This window comes from Acomys minous, assembly GCF_964271855.1.
Source record: "Acomys minous genome assembly, chromosome: 8".
NCBI classification, from domain to species: domain Eukaryota; kingdom Metazoa; phylum Chordata; class Mammalia; order Rodentia; family Muridae; genus Acomys; species Acomys minous.
The window spans coordinates 62,162,537-62,184,283 of record NC_140489.1 but is presented as its reverse complement, the minus strand read 5'-3'; the positions used below and the strand labels follow the sequence as shown (position 1 = coordinate 62,184,283).

The following is a 21,747-nucleotide window of genomic DNA, read 5'->3' as shown; positions in this document are numbered from 1 at the left end:
GGTGATCTAAATGAAATGAGCAAATAATGGGTGGACAGAGCCCCGTCCCACAACTGTCACCAAATGAAGTGTCCAGTGCTGGTAATTAGTTATATTTAATTGGCTTGTTAGCCAAAGGGGTCCCATGGGAACCCCCCAAAACAACCTAGGCTGTTGCCAGGGCTATAGGTTACTCTCCACAAACTGATGGCAAGGCTTGATTGCTGAAGACAACACCTATACAACTCACTGAATGTAAAGAAGCAGAGCTGGTACCTACCTAGAGCCTTTACCCCTCTAGGGTGGTGGTTTTGGTGTCAGAAAGTACTCTAACTACTATCAAAGGATAAATATAAACACCAACCCAGCTACAAATCCTTCTATCTACAATGATTTTCCTGCATGCAAGATATGCTAGTGCAATAGTGGCACAAAGCTTATGGGAGTAACCAACCAAGTTCTGAATTGACTTAACGCTCATTCCATATTATGGAGCACATAGGTATGTGCTGCTTGCGTGAAGAACCTGAGACTAGATAGCCCAATGACCCAAAAGGAAAACCAAAGTACACCTAAAAGAATGAAACGATAAAGTGACTCTTAATGACATTCTGCTTTAGTCATAGATTATGCCTTACTCAGTCATCATCAGAGAAGCTTCCTTCTGAAGCAGATGGGAACAAATACAGAGACATTACACAAAAAGTGAGAGACTTTGGAACACTCGGGCAAAAATGGACGTCTCCATCAATCCCTCCCCTCAGAGCTCAGGGAATCCTGTGGAAGAGGAGCCAGAAAGAGTGCAAGACCCAGAGGGGATGGAAGACATCAAAGCAACACAGCCTAAGCACAACACAGCCGATGCATATATAAGCTCACAGATGCTGAGAAAGCAAACACAGGACCTGCACCAGATAGGGTCCCAGAGCTGAAAGAAATGGACACATACTCCCATCTCTAATCCAGAAGCTATTTCTGGTTAATAACTACTTGCAAATGAAATTGTAGTTTTTCTCCAAGGAAGTCTTACTGGGGGAACAAACCACTCTTAAGGGTAGGCTGCACACCCAGCAGCAGATGGCCAATAGAGGCTCCTAGTCTCATAATGCCACGTCAGGGCTTTTTCTTTTCCTTTCTTTATAAAAAGTCTCTCTCTCTCTCTCTCTCTCTCTCTCTCTCTGTCTCTCCCTCCCTCCCTCTCTCTCCTCCCTCCTATATGCCCTGTGTGTGTGTGTGTGTGTGTGTGTATGGTATTTTTATGGGATTCCTGAGTGTGAATAAGTAGGTCTCTGTATCTGAATTTGATTGATGCGCCTTTTCTTGGGCTCTCTTCCTCCTCCTCCTCCTCTTCCTCCTCTTGGTCCTTTTAAAATGTATTTGGTTTTATCATATCATATCATTTTGTATCATAGCACATCATTATCTGTTTGTTTTCTAATGAAAGACAGAAAGAGGTGGCTGGAAAGGAGAGTTGTAGAGAAGAAGTAGAGTGCAATTATAATCAGAATATACTATGTGAAAATATTCTATTTTTAATAAAAGAAAAATATGTGATCAAGCCCAAAGGTGTAAAGAAAGGATAGCTTAGGTGACAGCAATGCTGTGAGCAGAAGGAAAGACCAGCGTGAGTCACGCTGGTCTCCAGGACAGAATAACAACTGTTTCACCTCCTCTGGGGCCTGGCAAGAGGTGGCTAGGTAAATAGGAAGTAGTCAGTGAGGTCTAATGGACAGGTCTGGCCTGCTCAGAGACTTGGCTTCTGCCACTACCCAGCTTACTGTCCACGAGAAGACATTAAACATTCTGAGCAACAGTTGCCCAAGACAAAATGGCATTTCCAGAGTAAACATTGGTAAGCTATGTCATTCTTTTATGGTGGTCCTTGATAAATTAAAAGAAGGACTTTGACTCCACCCACACTGAGCTTAAAATATGTTCTGAAAAAGAATCACGTAACAGAAGGGAAAGTTCATAACGCGTAAGAGGCAATTATTGGCGTTAAGTCCAGTCAAGAACGATTGTCTGGATGTGCTGGCTGGATTTATGTCAACTTGACACAGGATAGCATCATCTGGAAGGAGGGAACCTCAACTGGGAAAATGCCTTCATAAGACATACATTAGTGTTTGATGGGGAGGGTGCATCCCATCGTGGGAGGTGCCATCCCTGGGCTGGTGGTCTTGGGTTCTATAAGGAAGCAGGCTGAGCAAGCCATGAGGACAAGCCAGTAAGCCACACCCCTCCATGGTCTCTGCCTCAGCTCCTGCCTTCAGGTCCAAACTCTGCTTGAGTTCCTGTCCTGACTTCCTTCAGTGATGGACTGTGATGTGGAAGTGTAAGCCAAATAGCCCTTTTCTTGCCAGGTTGCTTTGGTCATGGTGTCACATGGCAGCAATAATAACCCTAAGTAGGACACCTGGCAAAGGGGGTCAGGCATACTTGAAAAAGGGAGTCAGCTTGGGTTGTGCTGCTCTTTCACACGGGATTAGAGCAACTGAAGTTAAAAGAAAGAGACAAACACTCGAATTTGTTGTTGTTGTTGTTGTTGTTAATTCTTTATCAACCATAAGGTTCTCGGGCTCTAGTGAAAGTGGACAGGCAAATAAGGCTTATAGTTTTAGAGAACTTATATTCTGACAAAAGGAGAAAAATAGAATTTGGTGATTTGCCAACACTAAATTTTTGCCTTAAAGAGAATGGAAAGAGGGGATAAGGAGATGGCGCAGATGGTTAAATGCCTATCTCAAAAGCATGAGGACCTGACTGTGATGCCCAGAACCCAGGACAAAAGCCCATGTGGTGGCATCCACTTGTAATCCTAGTGCTGAGGAGGCAGAGGTAGGCAGGCCCCTTTGAGAGGTACAGGCTTAGATATCTTGCCAAAAAAGAAGAAAAAATAGCACTTGAGCACTTGAAGCATAACACCAGAGCTTGACTTCTACACACACACACACACACACACACACACACACACACACACACACACACACACACCCCTTTTAAAAAATAAAGAAAAAAGAGAACCAACAAGATAGCTTTGCAAGCCTGATAACCTGAGTTCAGTTCCTGGAACCCACATAAAGGTAGAAGGGGAGAAATGACTCCACAAAGTTGTCCTCTGACTTCACACACATGTTGTGGTGCGTACCACCCCTTCCACACACAATAGAAATAACAAAGTCTTAAACAAAAAGAGAGAATGAAAGGCCAAATGTCCAGCAAAAAGGAACCGGCTACATACATACTTTGTTAGCCTTAGGAATTATGAAAGCGTGTTAATTGACATGAAGAAATATTGAAGGAAAGCAACACGAGTGTGGAATATAATATAGTATAGAAAAATGTGGAATGCATTTTGTACAAAGGAAAAAATGATTACAGATTTATGTAACTACTCTTCATTCAGCGACTGCCAGGTGCCATTCCTATACCAGGCAGTTTTGATTGGTGATGACAAAAGAGAGACATTATCCCTGATTATGTTATGTGTATTAGTGTTTTACTTGCATGTGTGTCTGTGCAACACACCTGTGCCTGGTATGCATCAGAAATGGCATCTGGATCCCCTGGAACTGGGGTCACAAATGTCTTTTATCTTCCATGTCGGTGCTGGGAACTGAACCCGGATCCTTTGAGAGTTCAGCCAGTGCTCCTAACCACTGAACTGATTAATTTATTTTTTCTTTTTTTTTTTTAAAAAGATTTATTTATTTATTATGTATACAGTGAGCATTAGGTGACATTACAGATGGTTGTGAGCCACCATGTGGTTGCTGGGAATCGAACTCAGGACCTCTGGAAGAGCAGTCAGTGCTGTCAACCGCTGAGCCATGTCTCCAGTCCCTGATTAATTTCTTTGTGACCTTCTCAAACTATTTTTTCACTATGATCTTGCTGTTATTTCTGTTGAAAAACAACTTATGAAAGTTTTGAAATTCCATCCACCCTGGGCCACTTCTGTGATAGAAACTTGCTTCTGAATCATCACTGACTGTACAAATGGAACGAGAGATGCACAGTTAAAAACAGCAGTCCCCTCCAGTGGCCAGTGCAGGTCTTACGCAAGAGAAGAGGTGGCCCCAGGACGCCAGCTTCCAAAGTGGTCAGAACTGGGTTCTGCCTGGCACAGAAGCAAGGAGAGTCCTGCCGCTGAGACCTTGTATCTCCGCTGTTTACAGTGTTTCAGGGAGGCGGGCTGTTCTAGCTCAGTGTCAGTTTACATTTGCTGTACACTGCTGGACGCTTTTTATATTCCTGTTGAAGTTGCCTCTCCCGGAAATCTCTGTCATTCCATAAACCCTGCTGCCGCCTCTGCATGCAGCTGACCTCCTGCTGTCTGAAAAACAGAATGTATTCTGGGGAGATTTAAAGTAAGTTTTGGGATGAGGTCCTGGCCAAAGATCTGGCCCCAGTTATCTTTTCCCACAGATTAAAGTGGGGAGAGGCTTAATGTATTGTTTTCCCTTCTGAGCTCAGACCTTCTGCCCTGGACCAGTCTTTGCTATCATGTATTTGTTATCCTCTCCCGATTTTAAAATGCTCAGTCTTTATGCATATGCTGAAGCACAAACACACAAGCAAAATCAGTTTTTTATCTTTTGAAAAAAAATCCATGTTTCTTATAAATTATAATATAAAGATAAATACATACTGATACAAACCCAAACTAAAACAACAGCAAAATGACCTATCTATAATTCCCTTTCTAATGAATATGCATTTTTGTCTTTTTTTCACATTATTCTTTCAGCTTTTGTTCTAACATTTATATAGCCTGTTTATAAATCTTAAACTTTACCTGTGCCAATCCTGTTATGCTATGAAGAACAAATACTACCGAAAGTCCTTTTCTTTTTCTAACACCATGCAATGTCAGAACACCAGTTTCAGGAAAGCGTTGGTCAGCCACAGCTGAAGGAAATTGATGACCAAGTGGCCAATATAATCAGTCATCAGTAGATGAATCCCAAGAGGCATTTCAGGACGGTGGGCTCCTGAGGTCATCGATGGCTTTGACATTAGTGACCTGTGGAAGGAAGAAGGGAAAGGGGTCCCTTAGACCAAATCATTCTAAGCGGTTCTCTCCCTCAGCCTGAAAGGGAGACAGTTCTTGACCTTTGTGTGACCTTCACAGAAGCACACCACTCTGCTCCACTGTCAGCCGGACGTGGACACATGGAGCTCTCTTTTACTTGCAGCACCCAGGCTCTCTGTAGCACTTTCCTTATTACCGTCACTGCTCTCTCCAGCTGTCTAGCACTTTCCAGACTAGATCGTCCCACACCTAAGGTTTCTCTCGCATTTTGCCCCTGCCTTTCATGAAGTCTGAGTTCTGAAAATGCAGTCTTCTTTGTAGGATCTTCTATATCTTCCTTGCTTGCACTCGGTATGCAGGAATTATTTTTTCATTTTTTATTAAATATCTTTAACATATCCATTTATATTATTACACATATATGTAATAAACTACCTATAGCAAGAAGAACCAGGAAACAATCAGGAATAATATAAATGTTATATTCATAGTACTTTGGCTATTTGTATTTGGTAGCCTTGAAGAGAATATCTTTCCTGTCTTGGAACATCTAAAATTCTGAATGTAAATCATTATCTATCGTATCTCAACATTACCAACTTAAAATATCTATCTAGACCTAAAAACATCTTAACCCCTAAACAACTAAGCTTAATTGTAAAACTAAACTATCTGGTCTTCAACCCCATGAGAGACTTGAGAAAGAATAAAATTGATTACCTGAGTATGCTAGGAGTGTAGGTTAGCAGCTTCCCAAATGAGAAGATGACAGAGACAGTTTGGTACCTGAGCAGTCACCCGAAAACTCTCTATAATGCTGGAGCATCATCTTACTTAAGTGCTATTTTTTGTTTATTTGGTTTTTTTTACATGATGGCTGATGGTCTCTTGTATCTAGTTTCTCTACCAGATATTCCGTTCAACTTTGGCCAGCTGATTTAAAGCAGCACCGTCACCTTTCTGCTCTTTGCCGCCATAATCCCTCTACTTTAAAACTGTTAGTTGTGCTCTCTCCTATTTAGAAGTCAACTGCAATATCTCATTTGTCTTTAGAACTAGTGAAGTCATCTCACAGAGGAATAACGTAAGTTATTTTGCCTTGTGTTTTGCTCAGCTACACTTTTCTTACTCATATTCCCAGCATTCCCTTTTCTGTTGCCCTTTTCATTTTGTGCCTTTAATTTTATTATGTATGTTTCTTTTCAATACACTCGCACACATAGTTTCCATTAGCCTATCACAAGATGGATTCTGTCTAGAGTGACTTAGGAGTGTGCCAAGCACATGACTTGGGGCACATGGGACAGAGTGCATTAATCTTGAATGAAATATTGAATGTAGCCAGGTTCAGATGTTGTCCAAGCCAGCTCAGAGCTCATTTACCAATGCTGCCAATCCTTTTGCATGTATTCTGAAACTCCACCCATTGTTTGAAAGGAACAGAATTCTCTGCGTATAATCAGGGAGAAGAAAGTTCTTCACTAGGTTTATAGTTAATCAAAATAAGCAATGAGTTTTAAGACAACTTTTTAGGTAAAATTAATCTAGATATATAAAAAGCGTATTGATTGTAGCTTGTAGCAGATTTTGAAAGCAAAATATAATGTCCTTTGAGGAGATTGAATCACGGTTACAGGATTGCTTGAATGGACCCCACATCCTCCATTTTGGTGGGTCATTGGGGCATTAATAATGGATGGCTGCTGTGCTTGGTGGTCAGATATGTTATTCTTATCCATTTTTATTTCCCCAAGGAGCCTCTGGAAAAGGGCAAAGAAGGTAGATTTAAGACCGCATTATTGGAATTCAATACCTTTCATCTTGTTTTGTGTGTCTAGGGCTTGCTGAGGAGTGGGACTAATAGGGGAGTCAGCCAAGCATGGGGTGGGCAAAATCCCCAAATGGATTTTCCTAAGTAAGATATAAGCTAGACTCTGTGTTTTAATTTAGGCTTCAGTGATCAACACTGAAATTTCCAGAAGATGTTCTTGAGTGTGTGTTTATGTATTTTGATCATTTTGCTTTTTGTGGGTAAAAAAGCAGACAAAAAAAATCTACCAATGCAGATTATTTAAGCTAATGAAAATAAAGAATTACATAAGTCAATTATAAGAATATAAATGTACTAATTCATAAGAAATTAGGAAGAGCTGAAATTTCAGTTGAAGTAAAGTGATTCTTGAAGGGGCACTAAGCTCTCATATGCCTTTGTTCTTCCTCTGACCATACAAAAGCCTCAGAAGGGATGAGTTCAAATCCTAGAGTGTCATGACCACTCACTCCATCTAGTCTTGGAATTCATCCTCAGAAGTGTTCTCTCGGGGTTTTATATGGGAGTGCACAGGAAGCTGGCTGGCTCTTTAGCGGTACTGAAAGCGGATGAGTAACACTTCATGCCCCACTGTTACCTCAGACGAGCCAGTCTTTTACATATTTATTTCAATACTGCTGGCCCTAAGGAAGAAAGGAACCAAATAAGCACAGCTAAGTCCTCAGAACCAGTTTTAGTGATATGTCATTTATTTTAGAAACAGATAGTGAGTTCCCGGTCACCTGACCTGGGATCTTCAGCGAATGGGGGCAGGGTGTCCAGCAGTGAAGTCAGCAGTATCTCCTCACAGAGAGAACTCCTCAGCCTCCTCGCTGCACTTGGTACAACTCTGCATCTTCTCACCATACATTCCTTATTTATCTGTCCTTTGTGTGGAGCTGACTTCACTTCTTAGTTGTTACACTTCTCCCTCCCCTCCCTTCCCCTCCCCTCCCCTCTCTTCCCCTCCCCTCCCCTCTCTTCCCTTTCTTCTTTCTCTCCCTTCCTCCCCTCCCCTCCCCTCCCTTCCCCTCCCCTCCCATCCCCTCCCCTCCTCTCCCCTCCCCTCCTCTCCCCTCCCCTCCCCTCCCCTCCCTTCCCCTCCCCTCCCATCCCCTCCCCTCCCCTCCCCTCCCCTCCTCTCCCCTCCCTTCCCTTCCCTTTCTTCTTTCTCTCCCTTCCTCCCCTCCCCTCCCTTCTCACTTTCTCCTTCTTCTCATCTCTCACAAGAAATCTAGTGGAGAAATTTAAAACTTACAGATTAACAGCACCAATTCATAAAATCATTTGTACACTGCCACCTAGAGAAAGCATTATGAATAGCTGCCATGCCTTTTCCAGCATTTTCTCTCTATGAGTATGCAGCAACACACCTTTTATAGAACCCTTCTAAATTACTTTTTTCTCAGTTAAAATATATCTTGACCATCCGATGCCACTAAATGTAGTTTGGCACATTGACTGTATTTGGCGTCTATATCAGCAGTTCTCACCCTGTGGGTCTTGACCCCTTTGGGTATCAAATGACTCACATATCAGATATCCTACTTATCAGATTCATAACACTAGCAAAATTACAATTGTGAAGTAACAATGAAACAATTTTATAGTTGTGGGTCACCACAACATGAGGAAGCTTATTACAGTGTTGCAGCATTAGGAAGGTTGAGACCCACTGCTCTAAGACAATATTGCATTTATTCACTTAGAAACTTTCACAGTTAATATTGAAGTAGGAAAAAATACTAGCAACCAAAGGACCAAAAGAGAGGTGTCCTGAACCTGCTGCAATCCTCATATTATGAAAAAACAACAACAACAACAACAACAACAACAACAAAACCCAAATCATAGGATGAGAACCACTGCCATAGAGGAAATTCCTGGAATTAATTACTAGATAATTAGAGATAATAGGAAGTTTCTAGAAGTCCAGCTGAGGCGTGTTTTCCAACCATTCCGACATGAAACGGTATAGAGTCAGGAATGACTGTTATCTCACTTGCAAGGTTCTCACCATGGTCTCTAAAATTAGCTCCTCATAGATCTCTGATCCCTCAAGGGTTCGTTTCCTATTCTAAGCTCTCAGAAAAAGCTCTTAAAATCTGTGTCTATTGTATCAGTTCCCAGTAGGCACATCGTGGGTGTATGGAAATCAACATCACAGCCAGTTGCTGTGGATGCCTGTGTGGAGGAGGAAGACAAAGAAACACATCCTTAGAAGCTGTGCCATGGCTTTAGTGGTCTAAATATATAAAGTACATCTAAAATGAGGTTGGCTTGCCCAAGGTTATGACATGAGTCAGCAATGAAATCCTAAATAGAATTTACATCTTTTAAATATTTTTATTAGAAATATTTATTTATAAGTCCAGAGATTGTATTTATAAATGAACCAATACAAACCTTTATAACTGCAAATACTTAGAAGAGCCTTTTAAGAGAGCTAATAGGAAATTTCCAAGTCAAATAAAACAAATATAAATAATTAATAAGTATTGATAGTTTTCCTTCCCCACAAGGGAAACTCTTAAATGATTATAGTGAGCGTGAGCAATACAGTCAGAAAGACATAAGCCCCAAAGGAATATGTATATTTGTGTTGCTAATGGGAAGAACTGGAGGATGGAGGAGTAATGGCTTAAACCCACCGTGATAGCCAAAGAAAAACAGCCAAAATGGTACCACCCTGGGGTGGTACTGTTGGTGTGTTTTTAAAAATCTAATCTACTTCCCTTCTCTACCCCAATCCCTTCAAACACCCCAGAACCAGACAGAAGAGATAGGAGCTTAGAGGGGAAAGGGGACATAAAACTCTTTAGACTGCTTCCTGCTGATTGTTGAGTTCCTTGGGGCAAGTCCAGTCTTCATAGTCAGGTTATCTCCAACCAGGAGCAGCAGCACAGAGAAGCAGCCGTCGTCATCATCTTCTTCTTCTTCTTCTTCTTCTTCTTCTTCTTCTTCTTCTTCTTCTTCTTCTTCTTCTTCTCCTTCTTCTTCATCTTCTTCCTCCTCTTCTTCCTCCTCCTCCTCCTCCTCCTCCTCCTCCTCCTCCTCCTCCTCTTCTTCTTCTTCTTCTTCTTCCTTTTCCTCTCTTCCTCCTTCTCCTCCTTCTCCCCTTCCTGCTCCTCCCCTTCCTTCTCCCCTTCCTTCTGAGCACCCCCATACCTCTCTGGGCTCTGGCATTTATACCCTCTCTACAGTCTCCAGAATTCCAAATGTACACTATCTGTGACTGTCAAAATCAGGCACCTGCTAGTGCAGAGGCAAATCATAATCACCTGCTGTTAAGCAGCCCCATATCCCACACCTGGGATTAAACAAAACCATATTCACACAACATAATGGGGTTTTTAAAGAAACCAAAACTCTCACTACATGGTCCATTGCAGTTTGGCTCTTATTCTGAAAAGATTGTAGCTTTGTCCCCTCCAACTACTGTACTGAGTCTATGCTGTTACCCAGAGCCCAGGGCAGAGCACCTGCTTGAGTCAAAGAGACCTTTCATTCTCTTCAAACCAGGACTTCAGATCTTCTGATTCCCAGCCCAGCAGTCCATCTACAGTAGTTAGAAAATAGCATTTATTTTTTTAAAGGGGTTTTCAGAGATATACAAAGATCCTGGACAATTAAAACTCAAACTATTATAGGGAGAACATACAAAATAAAATAAAGTAGGCATGAGAACTTATGAGATCCCCAATCTTCCACTGTCTTCATAGATGAGGGCACAAGGCTTGGCAGTCTCTGGGGACACAGATAAACAGTGCACATACAGAACCAGAAATCAGTCTTTTAAAATTCATCCTAAGGCAGGATGACAAGGGTTATATCTGGTCATTCATCTGTTCTTTCTCATGAGTATCTGTAGGTTGTTTTTATTAACATATAATAACATGTAATTTATTAACATATAATTAAATCATTTCCCCTTTCCATCCTCCAGCTCCTCCCAGATACCACTTGCTCCCTCTCAAAATCTCAATGCCTCTTTTCCTTCGGTTGTTACACACACACACACACACACACACACACACACACACACACACACGCATGCACACATGCACACACGCACACGCACACACACGTACATATATACACAGTGGGTAAGTATATACATATAACCTCTCAGTCCATTTAGTGTTACTTGTTTGCATATGAATTCAGGGTTTGGTGGGCTCATCTGTGGAGAAGACTGGTATTCCTGCTCTCAGCATTCCTTACGTACCCATAATTCCTTGCCCAGGGAAGGGCCCCAGGAAATTGTCTTCTTCCCTTTAGCATGACTGTTGGTGCTGTACTTTTCAGGTCTTGTTGAGGCAACTACACTCTTGAGGTATCATGGGTGATGTTTTCCTCTCACTTCTAGGAGACGCACTCTCACAGCAGCTTTCCAAGTTCTCTGGCTCTGGCAGTCTTTGCATCTCCTCCTCCACATGTTCTCCAAGCCATAGGCGAGGGGGTTTTATATTGCAGATATACCAATTAGGGCTGGGTACCCCACAATCACTTGTGCTCTGCATTTTGATCAGGTTTGGGTTTCTAGAAAGGTTTCTTATTACAATGAGAGATTTCTTTGATAAGGCATAAGAGCCACTCTTGTCTATGTGTGTAAGGATGGATAGTTAGAATGTGGTTAGGAGGTATTCTGGTTTAGTAAAGAGGCAGTAGTAAAGTCTTCTCTGAGATTCATGACCTCATTACACCTGGTAGTTGGCTAGATATCCAGTACCAGGCATGGTTTACTTCCTATTGAGGGGATCATAAATCCAATTAGAGAGCCGTTGGTTGACACCAAGATATGAGTGCCACTATTGCACCCTTCAGGATGAATTGTGACATGCTGGTTCATGCGGTTTATAGACATTGAAGCTGGGTTGGACTATTGGTTGCTTCTCTCCCTTAGAAACTTGCATACCACTTCCCAGTGCTATGAAAGTTAGTCTTTAGGGAGGAGACTATCAGGTCAGACACAGAGCAGGTCCTCTGGACTTATGTCCAAAGTGCGTGGTGTCTTCAGTAATAGGAGCTTTCAATTTAGCCTCTGGCAGGTAACCAAGGGCCACAGGAAATAGGCTATATTATACTGGGAGTCTCTTGGACTCACCTGACTTGGAAGGGGATTTCTCATGCTTGATGTTGGTGTTTTTGTTGGTATATGGCTCTTGGGGGGAGACTTATTGTATGTAATATAGGAAAATATAATATGATTCCTTATGGTTTTTTTCCCCCGACCTGTTTACTGTTATTTTCCTCATTCTCTCTCTTCCTGTATTGACCTACTTTTCCCTTCCCTAAATAAAGCTCCACCCCCATCTTACCCATTGCAAATCACTTTTCATTTCATGGTTCATAAAATCAGTACTAGTGATAAGATTATATATTATGAATCTCTCCGTGTGTGGTGCTGTGTGCTATAAAGCAAATAGACACATGCAGCCTTTGCCCTACAGGAGTTTACTAAGGCAGACAGAGCTCACAGACATAGACAGGGAGGGCATGCAGGTCAGTGAACAAACTGGAAACTTTTATATAAAACTATACTAACTGTGACACTACAGTGGAAGTTATTTAATCTCAAATCCCTGTTAAAATTGCCTATGTTGACACACTGTTCAGCATACATCTTTGTTGTGAGTGATGAGTATAAAAAAAGAAAGAAAGGAAGGAAGGAAGGAAGGAAGGAAGGAAGAAAGAAAGAAAGAAAGAAAGAAAGAAAGAAAGAGAGGAGATGTGGTAGAAAAACCTACAAATCTCATATTCCCCTAGAAATCATCATCGCAGGCTTGCATACAGCTCCTGCTTCAGCATCAGCTAGCTAAGACACACGACCTGTCTCTGGCTCCATACTCTCTCATAAGTGGCACAGTGAACACCAGTGTCATGGCTGCCAGTGTTTAAGAAAACGTAGAGATTTCCTCTTCCTCCTCAGCACCTCTTCTCATAAAAACAAAAAAAGGGTTCAATGTCAGTTATATTTATTAGCCCAAGCCAGTAAATGCGGATGCACCTTAGAGCAAACAAACGAGTACCTATTTTAAGGGCACTCCCTCTGGTTTGTGAAGTATCATATTTTGTTGAATTAAATTCTGCAGACATCTCTGGGCATTGCTCATCTGTGCGTCAGGGTCCTGCTGGTGTGCCCTTACAGACACAAAGACAAATAGAGCATGTTTCCTGCCTCTGGGAAGAAAGGCTAGTCAGGGAACTGTGTGAGTTAGAGCTAATTATAACCACAGAATCACTTCCAGGGGCGATTTCATTGCAGTCATGATGTTCGCATCATTTTCCCAGTAAAAGGGTAGCCATTGTATGCAGATTTCTGCCGTGTTAGTCACAAGTGCCCTTTGACCCGCCCTTCCTACTGCTACCCATAATAGTTCTTCTCAGGGGTGAAGAGTGAAGTGGACAGCACATGCTGGGTTGGCTGGAGAAACAGAAAACAGAAGTGATTCAGTTCATGGTGTGGATGGCTGTGACTCCAAGATCACTAGCTATCTGGAGTGAGCGGTGATCAACATAAACATAATATAATCAGTGTCTTTTGTCCTGTCAGTGATCTGAAGGGCACAGGGATTGCTGTGAGGTGGATGGACAGGGTCACTTTCCTGTGTTAGCACAACCATCTCCGAGAGAAGACATCTTACCATGTCACTTTGAAGAGACATTGTCCATTCACTTCCAAGATGGCCCTCTTCTTCCTCCACACCCTCTGGAAAATAGTGTAGGAGCTCCAAACAGATTCCTAAATGAAGTTGGTGCCGATGCACACGGTGTCACAACCTCAAGTGCTCTGCTTTTTGAGCTTGCTAAGAACTGAAAGGATTGTGTGAACCCAAACAAACTTCTATGTTCCTTTTATGTGATGATGAACTCTCACTATTTTTAACAGATTAGATAGCAGAATTTACTTTCTTGGCTCATAGTCCTGCAATTTTTAAACTGCTTTTAATAATTATGGGTTGAACTGGGGACAGTTTGAGTATCTTTTTTAAAACATTGTTGTTCAAAGGGTATTTTTAACCTCTCTTCAGTTTGTTATTTTTAGAGACATCTGTTAATCTACTCATCTGGGTGAGCTTGCTAGACAACAACTTTTCTCACAGGGAAAGCTATAAGTGAATGAAATCCACGTAGACTTGTGGGATATTTAAACAGAGAAAGCAATGGGTAATATTGAAAAAGAAGCCTGATTTGCTTTATATGCTAGAATTAATTTTTTATTTGTCAATCTGTTAAAGTGAGATTTATGAGGTTTTCAGTCACAATATAGTTGATACTCACTAGCTATAAAGAGAACCGTGGGCTCCACCACCTAGTTAGGCAGAACATTCACAAACAGAAGTAAGCCTTCTGGGAATGAAGTTAGCTACAATCTGTTGACGGTTAAAATAATCAAGACTTGTATGAAACATGTCCTGTTGTCAAATAATATCACAGGAATTTAGGTGTAATAACTTTCATTTATCCCTACATACAACATACGGTGCATGATAACAGTCCAGGCAAATGTCTAAAAGTTAACAAAGTTGTCTTCATCGTCTCAACAAATTTCTTTTTTCTGTCCTTCGGCTTTAACAGTCCTGAAGTCCTCTCTGTTTCTGGACTTAGCTAACAAGGGGTAGGGGCTGCTTTAAAGGCAAGGTCTGACTCTGAAGTCTTGAGTCTGAGTGAGTTGGGAGATCTTTCATGGTCTCATCATGCCAAGCAATCATCCGTTCCCAGGTCCCATCATTCTGAGGCGAAATACTTGGAAATACAAGAGAGAGATCTGGGAGACAGATAACAAAGTCCATACCAGGGAAAAGGTGAGATCAGCAGGAATATGAGCAAGAATCAGGTGCAAGCAGGAACGGGATAGTATCAGACTAAGACCAGGAAGGGTGTGTCCACACGTAGCCTTCCAGAGGCTTCCAGAAACTTTTGTTGCTATATCAACCTCATCTTTCACTGTCATGTTGTGTGTTTAATAAGTCTGCTTGTGGAATAAAATATTGTATCTACCATTAATAATTTCAGTAAGATGATGAAAATATCTATGTAGTGTCACATTTAAAAAAGTGTATATGTTCTTTAGATGGATGGGTGGATGAACATAGGTGATAGATAGATAGATAGATAGATAGATAGATAGATAGAAAGAAAGAAAATCTGATCATGAAGGATCCTTTATATTCCTAAAAAATGACCTAAAATGGTTTTCTTATTTATTATATAGTTTCCTCTGGGAGACAAATGTGTATCTTCTAAGAGGATTAGTCATGAAAGCAGAGACCAGATGCCATCTGCTCAAGTCACATGAGCAGTTGAGTCTAGACAAGAATTAATTCCTACCCTGTGCTCCCCACCCTGTGCTCCCAATTCACTGTGTTAATGAAGTACCTGTAGGGCCTCCAAACAGCTCAGAGCTCCAGGAGCTTTTAAATTCCAAACAATTCCTGCTGGGAGGCAGCCATTCAGCTAATTATTTTTTTAAGGTCTCTAGTGCCTAGATTTGATTGCATTAAATTATCAGGCTACTCACAAATCTTCAGCTTCTTTCTTGTAAATGTCCAACAAACTGCCAGTTGCTAAGAAGCGAAGTGTTAGATCGCTAAACTCTTCTGTAAATGGTTGTCTAATATTTATGCAGGATGACAGAGGAAAGCACATTTTTCTATCATTAGAAAGCATATAGTTTGAAATTACTCAGTCATTTTTCTCTAATCACATCTTTCATCAAGTGTTCAAAGCAAAGTCCATGATTGGAGAAGTGGGTACATACACATACATGTATATGCACCCATAACTGCCCCGAGAGAGAGAGAGAGAGAGAGAGAGAGAGAGAGAGAGAGAGAGACAGACAGACAGACAGACAGAGAGACAGAGACCAAGAGAGACAGAGACGGAGAGGCAGAGAGGAGAGAGACAGAGACACAGAGAGACAGAGAGAGGGGGGTGTTTATTCTACAGTCTGTGTGCTCATATGGTTTTGGTCAGGCCAAGCAACTGGTAGCAGGGTAGAAGGCATGAAATAATTTATGGAATCCAAGAAGTTATATCATGCTATGCATTATTTAGCTTTAGAATCTTAATAAGGGTAGCATGTACATATCACCAAATATTTTTTGGAGCGGGGTGGGCCCTTGTGTGGAGGAAATATATTTTTTTCCTGCTTCAGACTTCATCAGCTTCTTTGGGAGCTGTACCAACCTCCTTTCCTTCTTGGGGGCCCCTTTAAGGGTTGTTTCTCCTGGTTAGTTGCCTGGGAATCTTGACCCATCACCTGACTGACTGCATTCCTACACTCATAGAAGGAGTCAAGTCATGTGACAGAGGAATGGGTGGCATGGACCTTGGCATGCTGTGCCATGGCTATATATAACCTATTGTGCTGGGTGCTGGGATGGGTGAGAAATTCCTTTCAGCCTATTCTGAGCAAGTGGCATAAGGATTATTCAAGCTATCCCTGAGTCAGTCTGTAGGTTCTTCTGTCTACTCTATACTATTTGCAAGTAACTGACGACCCTGGGAAAGTCCTCTCTGACCAATGGAGAATCCAAAGGGGGAACTAGTGATTTCAGACTCCTTACCCTGGAACAAGTGTGGGGTTTGAGGTTCTCGAGAAGTGATATGAGGTGTGATGTGCGTGTTGTCATCAGTGTGCTCATGAAGGATGAAGGGTTACAGGAGTCAGGACGCCACTTCTCTTCTTACCTAATTTAGACTTGGTCAGATCTGTCACAGTGCTGGTGCGTCATGTGTGCACTGTATCAGACAGCATAGGCAGACATGTTTGTGTGTTTCTATACGTCAGTCTTCTCCAAATAACAGTAAGCTGACCACACCATTCCACTGGCTGAAATTTGCCAAGTATTCACCATTTTCTTTGATGGCTGGCTGGTGGCAAGCATAGGTTCTTTTTATCACAGTCTTTATTACCAACACTCACTTTTACACACACACTATATATGCCATGGTAATTATATCCATATGTAGTTACAGAATGGCTACAAAGGGCTGCAGCAGGGTTCAAGGCCTTCAGAGGAAGGGTGAGAGGAAGGGTTGTTTAGAAGTTGCGAAGGGTTGTTCAGAGTTGGCGGAGAGATGCAAAGAGTCACTGCACAGGCAGGTGTGGGAGCGTTAGATGACCAGAGCAGAGGCCAGCCAGGCCTCAGGATGGAGTCAAGCCCCAAAGGGTGAGATACAGGCCCAAGAAGGCCACAGAGGCGATGATGTGAAATGCACAAACAGGTGGGATGACAGTGGCAATTTGAGTTGGTCATCAGCAGTAGGGGCTGAGCTGAGCTGAAGTCCAGGAGCTCAGGAGTTCTCTACCTTGTTTGCGCCTTCATGCACACAGGGAGGAGTCAGATGGCAGGTTGGCGGGGGTCGGGAGGGGGGACGACATAGCTCTTGCAGTGTCCAGTCCTCCTCCTTAGGGGCTCCAGGGAAGGGCTATGCACTCTTCCTTCATCTGTTTTTTTTTCTGGTATGATTTTAATATACCCATGGATTCATATGAGCCCAGTATACTTTATTAGATTTGTAGCCAGTATCTTCTTGTGTTTAGGATTCAATCTGTGCCTTGTGGGACATTCTGAGTGGGTGGAGGTGTTTTTATGCACAAGGTGCAGAGTTATCCTGCGTTTTCACTCAAAATAGAGCCACGTGTTGTCTGCAAATTGGAGCCACCTAGGGCAAGGCACAGTCTAAAAATGCTGTTTTACATATTTTGGAGTAGCAGAGCAGGGCACAGCCCAGTGTCAACACGATGGATGTGTTTTATATGATCATAATGATATTATGATGAGACCAAGGTCCTCTGCCGTGTCAACATGGCGCCTGGTCTAGTTGGCTTGGTCTTCCCCTCAGCAGGGGTAGCAGGACGGTAGGCAGTGGGGAGCACGTGCTCCTGGGATCTTCTTAACTTTACATCTATGAACCACAGTACTTGAGAGGGCAGTGGGCTATCAGTAATTTTGTTGTCTAGGCTGGTAACAAAGCCATTTTCTCTTCTAGATTATTTGAATTGTTCTACATCCACAGACTCACAGAGACACAGAGAGGTTAATAAATAAAAAAAATCAGGAGTATGAGGAGTTGGAAACACTGTCAAGAGAGTGTCTGGAGTGTTAGGCACAGACTCTGTGCTGGCAGGGAAGGGAAGGGGCTGGGGCCGAGAAGGTGTAGAAGAAGGATCTCCAGTGGGAATTAAAAAAAAAAAAACAACCCTGGAAAAAGAGGAGGTAGGATATTGTTGCACACATAGAGTGATGACAGGGTCAGAACAGAGCTGTGGCAGACAGCTGTGCCGAGGGAACAGGGCTGGAGACCTGGACGGCACAGAATGAAGGGAGTCTGAGGTGCTTCAGAGTGAAAATGAGTGTTACTTAAGATGACAGTATGGTTGGTATTGAGAGGGGAACATGTGAACCAGATGCATCTGTCAACGTAATATAGTTTAAGGCCTTTAAACAAATTCAACTGAAATACACACACGTGAAATCAGAAGGTTATCTTCCTGGCATAGGAAGATTATTTTGATATTGGTAGCAGGGCTCAGAACTCAAACGCTTCTCTCTGAAAAATTTGCCTTGGCTAAAATCCCCAGTTTTCAAAATCGGTGACACAACCCAAACTGGCAGATAGAACTCTGGTATGCCATACATGTATTATTAATAACCCCTTAAACTGACCGTGTAAATGATCGCTCGTGGGCCTCATGTCATGTGTCTGTCTTCTGACAGCAGTGGACGCCAAGGACTTGTGAATCAAGTGTCACGCCAGATATGGAATCTACCGTCCTAACAGTGTGTGTGTGTGTGTGTGTGTGTGTGTGTGTGTGTGTTGGGGGGGGGGAGTGATTGAAACGTTGAGTTAGAGATGTTTTTGTTTAAGATTTTTTTTTGCATCTTTGCATCTCAAAAGTAAGTGAGAACTGGAAACTTAAGTTTTCCCTGTGACTTTAAGTATTAAATCATGTGACCTTTGCCCTTTACACTGAACATTCCATAGCTAATTTAGAATGGCTGGGGATTCCTGTGAAACACATTCTAGCCTTTCTCTATTCCTAGACATCTGACTGTTGCTTCTATTGTAGCATGTTGTGTGCTCAGTATAGCCTACCACCATCAGATAGAGCAGCTGCTGGTCCTTCCTCTAGGACCCAAATGAGTGAAGGAAAAAAAAAAAGTCAGAACCGACCTCTCAGTGGAACCTGTGGTTTGCCTACCTGAAGGAACCGTAGCTTTTTGTGGTCTGAAAGAGCCCAACCTTCCTGTGTATGTAGAAAGGCCAGTATACCGGGATATGTCCGCAACTACGTAAAGGAGGCCAGATGTCTAAACTGTACCGTGCTGCCCTTATGTTGGCCGAGAGGCCCTTTGTAACCCCTCCTCCCCAGGATAAGGTTAAGCTGCCTTCACATTTGCCCTGACATACTTGCTTTTCTTTGCTGCAGGACATTTGTGAAGATATTTCTGACCACGTTGAGCAGATCCATGCCCTCCTCGAGACGGAGTTCTCCCTAAAGCTGCTGTCCTATTCAGTCAACGTCATTGTAGACATCCACGCAGTACAGCTGCTCTGGCACCAGCTCCGCGTGTCGGTGCTGGTCCTCCGGGAGCGCATCCTCCAAGGTCTGCAGGACGCCAATGGCAACTACACTAGGCAGACCGATATTCTGCAAGCTTTCTCCGAAGAAACAACAGAGGTGAGTGGCCTTTGACGGCAAGTAATGCTTTGTCGGGTGTTTCCAGTTGAAAATCCTTTCAGTTTAGAGAAGTGAGAAGAGGTTCTTATAGGGAGGTGAGAAAGTCTTCAACTCGGCTCTGGGTAGGGTGAGTCCAAACTGAGCCCGCGTAGAATGAAGGAAGATTTTGACATACAGAATAATTTATACAGTTGTCATCCATAGATGTTGCTAGCGCTTCCTGACTTCCTGTCTCCTCTTCAACGACTTTAATACACATTTGTTTAACATGTACTATGTTCACATACTAGATACCTAGAATATGATCAAAACAGCATCTAGTGTCTGGGAAGATGGCTCAGCAGTTCCGAGGACAGACTGTTCTTCCAGAAGAAGGTTCAGTCTCTAACTCTTTCATGGCAGCTCACAACTATTATGTAACTCCAGCTCCTGATGACTGGCACCGTTGGGTACCAGGCATGCATGCAGTATACACACATCCACTCAGGCAAAACATACACACACACACACACACACACACACACACACACACACACACACACACACACAAATACCCAGCACCTCCAAAAGCCCATCATTTCTGCCCTGTGAGGAGCTTCAAGTCTAGTTGGGCACAGAGAGAAATAAATAGATGCTAAGGCCAAACTGTGATGAGTCTACAGCAGGCAGTAGGATGTCGGAAAAAGAAGTGTCAGTTTGGGATGAGGAAGGTTTTCCGGAAGTGGGTCTAACCTGTGTCCTAAAAGGGAGGCAGGATTAGACAGGTAAATAGACACAAAATGTCCAAGGCAGAGGGGTTGGCAGGACCAAACCCAGATGTAAAAGAGATGGGACTATGAGAGACAATGGAAGACTAAAGCAGGATTTGGTACCGAGTCCCACAGAGAAAGTGGAGGGCCAGGTTGTAAAGATAAAGTCCTTTAAGCCGTAGTAAGAGAATTGGATCTCGTTGTATGACAAAAACGTTGTTTGTTAAGGGATCCTCCATGTTTTGTTTCCTGCTGTAGAAAACCAGTCTGGATAAGGCAAGTTAAACAGGGGCTGTTAGAAGTTTGTCCAGCCATTCCCTTTGCTTTTCCTGCGCATTTTGTGAGTCCCTTAAATAGCTTTTTGCTGTTCTTGATGAACAACTTCAGAGTGGACACTGGGGCTGGGAAGTAGTAAGTGGCCGGTGGTTGTCACAGCACGCCCAAGGCCCTAAGCTCCGTCCCATCCCTGAAACAGAACAAGAGCAGCAGCAAACCCCAAACAGTGGACACCTGATTTTACCCCAGATGAACTCACATATAACCGACATATGCTCAAGGGATATTTATGTAGAGATAGATGTGTGTATAGATGGAGACACCACAGATTCTGACGTGGTCTTTGTCTTTATGCTTCTGTGACTCCTGGTGCTTACTTCAGTACTTTGCTGTTTATTATTATTATTATTGGAAAACATATATAAAGTACTTATATGTGTCAGATTAAGAAGCTTCTTAACAAGTGTTGTGGAACACACTAATTTACTAATTTATTAGTGTTTCAATAACTGTCAAAATGTCAACACCGTGAAACAAATCTGTGTCTATTTTATAAATGATGTACTCTTAGTGATTTTGTTTATTTAAAATAAAGATACCTTTGTAGAAACTCTGTGCGGGGGTTAGAAGTCTATGGGACTCAAGATCTGCTTTATTCTCCTCTGAGCTTGCCAGTCTCCAGGCACGGTTAGTGTTCCTCACTGTTGTGTCTGGGACCATGGGGTAAAAGTGAGGGTGTGTTGGCGTTCAGATGCTGTTGCTCCCTAAGCCCCTGAGGCTTGTGGGTGTGACTCTCATGGTTGCAAGAGACTATGGGTTCTAGCTGACCATCTTTCCTATAAATCTACCACCTCTGAGCACACAGGATAATAGAAATCAGAGACTTGTCTTTCTTCAGGTATGCCTCTGTCTACTGCTGGAAGGGACATGAAAAGTGATTCAAAGAGATTCGTTCTATATGCTGATTTATTACGTAAAATTATTTGATCACCAGCTTTTTGTTACAGGAATTTGAAGATATAGCAGTACTCTTGGGCTTATTCTTACTGTTGTATGAATTATATTATTTTATAATATATAAACATATTATATTATTTGTATTTGAACTTATAACATTCATAAAATGGATACACACACAAAAGAGGGAAAAGCCATTGAGTAATGTATAATAGCTAGTTTTTCTCTGACTGTGTCATAAGTTTAT

At 42.4% G+C, this 21,747-nt stretch overlaps 1 protein-coding gene across 3 annotated transcripts in view; it reads left to right on the top strand.

The window, feature by feature from the left end:
- The window catches only part of AKAP6 (A-kinase anchoring protein 6), a 450,197-nt gene that overhangs the window by 178,376 nt on the left and 250,074 nt on the right, over window positions 1-21,747 (top strand). For all 3 annotated transcript variants that reach the window (XM_084791783.1, XM_084791781.1, XM_084791782.1), the window contains one exon: window positions 19,267-19,518. In XM_084791783.1, the coding sequence (XP_084647909.1) occupies window positions 19,267-19,518 (252 nt within the window). The remainder of the gene's footprint in view (window positions 1-19,266; window positions 19,519-21,747) is intronic.